This window comes from Phascolarctos cinereus, unplaced genomic scaffold (genome assembly GCF_003287225.1).
Source record: "Phascolarctos cinereus isolate Bilbo 61053 unplaced genomic scaffold, phaCin_HiC Scaffold_9;HRSCAF=440, whole genome shotgun sequence".
NCBI classification, from domain to species: Eukaryota; Metazoa; Chordata; class Mammalia; order Diprotodontia; family Phascolarctidae; genus Phascolarctos; species Phascolarctos cinereus.
In genome coordinates this window covers 250,739,889-250,742,247 of record NW_027556402.1, presented here as the reverse complement: position 1 = coordinate 250,742,247, position 2,359 = coordinate 250,739,889, and the positions used below count along the sequence as shown (strand labels likewise).

At 45.0% G+C, this 2,359-nt stretch overlaps 1 protein-coding gene across 1 annotated transcript; it reads left to right on the top strand.

The window, feature by feature from the left end:
- LOC110200789 (olfactory receptor 5AN6-like) lies at positions 1-939 on the top strand. The gene has a single exon (XM_020976187.1). The coding sequence runs from the start codon at positions 4-6 to the stop codon at positions 937-939; it is 936 nt and encodes a 311-aa protein (XP_020831846.1). The 5' UTR covers positions 1-3.
- The last annotated feature ends 1,420 nt before the right edge of the window (positions 940-2,359 follow it).

The following is a 2,359-nucleotide window of genomic DNA, read 5'->3' as shown; positions in this document are numbered from 1 at the left end:
CCAATGGCAAGGGGAAAGAACAGCACAGTAGTAACAAGGTTCATCCTTTTGGGATTCTCAGACTATTCAGAGCTCAATATTATCTTCTTTGTGATATTCCTGGTGATCTATCTCATGACTTTAGCTTGGAATCTGAGCCTCATCTCCCTGATCAAGGTCGACTCCCATCTCCACACACCCATGTACTTCTTCCTCAGCAACCTGTCCTTTCTTGACATCTGCTATGTTTCCTCTACAGCCCCCAAGATGCTCTCTGACTTCTTCAAGGAGAAGAAGACCATCTCCTTTGGGGGCTGTGCTGCTCAGTACTTCATTTTTTCTGGCATGGGACTGACTGAATGTTGCCTCCTGGCTGCCATGGCATATGATCGTTATGCTGCTATCTGCAACCCACTGCTCTACACAGCCATCATGTCTCCTGCCCTCTGCATGTGGATGGTGGCTGGATCATACATGAGTGGATTCTCTGGTTCCTTGATCCAACTGTGTTCTTTACTTCAACTCAATTTCTGTGGGCCAGATGTGATCGATCATTTTTTCTGTGATCTGCCCCAGCTGCTGGTCCTGTCCTGTTCTGGTACCTTGGCCCTACAGATCCTCAAGTTTGTGCTAGCAGTGGTTTTTGGGGTACTAACTGTCCTCATCATTGTGGTTTCCTATGGCCATATTGTTGAGGCCATCCTGAAGATTAGCTCTGCCCAAGGGCGGTCAAAGGCCTTCAACACCTGTGCTTCTCACCTGATGGCTGTGACTCTATTCTATGGTTCTGGTCTCTTCATTTACCTGCATCCCAGCTCCAATGACTCCTTCAGCCATGACAAGGTGGTATCTATTTTCTACACAATGGTCATCCCCATGCTGAATCCTTTGATCTATAGCCTGAGGAACAGAGAGATCAAAGAAGCACTGAAGAGGTGGGAGAAGAGAGCGTTTGCCTGAGAAGCATTTGGTTCTAGAATGTTGGATAGGCTGAGACACTGCTACCTTGGGCTTAGAGGGCTGTGTATGGGAAATGGAATCACAGTAGTGGCATCCCACATTTCATACTGCTGTCCAGTAGCCTTATACTGGTTCACCATAAAGAACAGGACTTGGGTAATTCCATACTCTTTCCACTGGTTACTTAACCAAATACCAAATGATGCTTAAGGGAAATGCCAAGCTCTCATGTTCTCCAAGAGCTTCACACCTCTATCTTCCAACTCTGCCTGTTTTGTGGGTGGTAGTGTTATTCCCTCATTTGTCAAAGGGTGTGGTCTGTGTGATTTTGTTCAATTAGTCTCTTACAGCTCAAGCTCCCACACACTGTGAAAACTCTACTCTGCTACGCTTGTGTGTATTTCAGTGGACTCTAATCACTTGAAAATGAAATAATAGAACCATAGGATTGTAGTAGCATAGATTTGGAGCTGAAAGAAACCTTAAAATTCATCCGGTCCAACCCCCTTCCTTTACAAATGGGGAAACTGAGGCACAAGAACATGAATTAACTTGCCCAAGGTCACACAGGTACTAAGTGTAAGAACCAAGATTTGAACCTAGATCCTCCAACTCCAAATCCATGGTTCTTCACACTGGGCCATAAGCGTGGTTCAGCAGAATATAATCTTTATGCCTACCCACAGAATGAAAAGAAATAAATTAAAAATATACTAAAAACAATTACTTCATATACCTATGGCTTCTCTTGGAGCTGGGCAACCCCCTGAAATCCCAGAGATACATTCCAAACTCAGTGGTTCCTTGACACGGTTCAGGTGCTTAGATTCAGCAGCTCCCACTGGGAGCTACAACCGTTCCCACTATAAGACTTAGTAAATACTGCCTGCTACTTCTGCTTTTCCACTCACAGTCTTCTTGAGACCCAAGGATCTGTCTCCTCCTCAAAGGCAGCGAGATGCTTTTGTCTCACTGATCCTGGGAAGAGTGTGTTCCCGCCCAGAGGCACAGCTGGATTATTACTTTGTCATTTTCAAGGAGTAACTGTAGGGCCAGAAGCAGGTTATCTCTTTGCTAATATGATGGTGTTATTTTTTTGCCTTTTCCTCTGACTCTTACTACCCATAGGCAGCTAGGTGGTGCCATAGTGCACAGAGTGCTGGGCTTGAAGTCAGGGAGACTCAATTTCAAGTTCAAATCTGGCCTCAGACATTTACTAGCTCTGTGACCTTGGGCAAGTCACCCAACCCTGTTTGCCTCAGTTTCCTCATCTGTAAAATGAGCTGGAGAAAGAAATGGCCAATCCCTCTAGGATCTTTGCCAAGAAAATCCCAAATGGCACCATGAAGAGTTGGACACAGCTGAACTTACTACCCATATGACCTTGATTATTTAATATCCTCAGTTTCCTCATCCATAA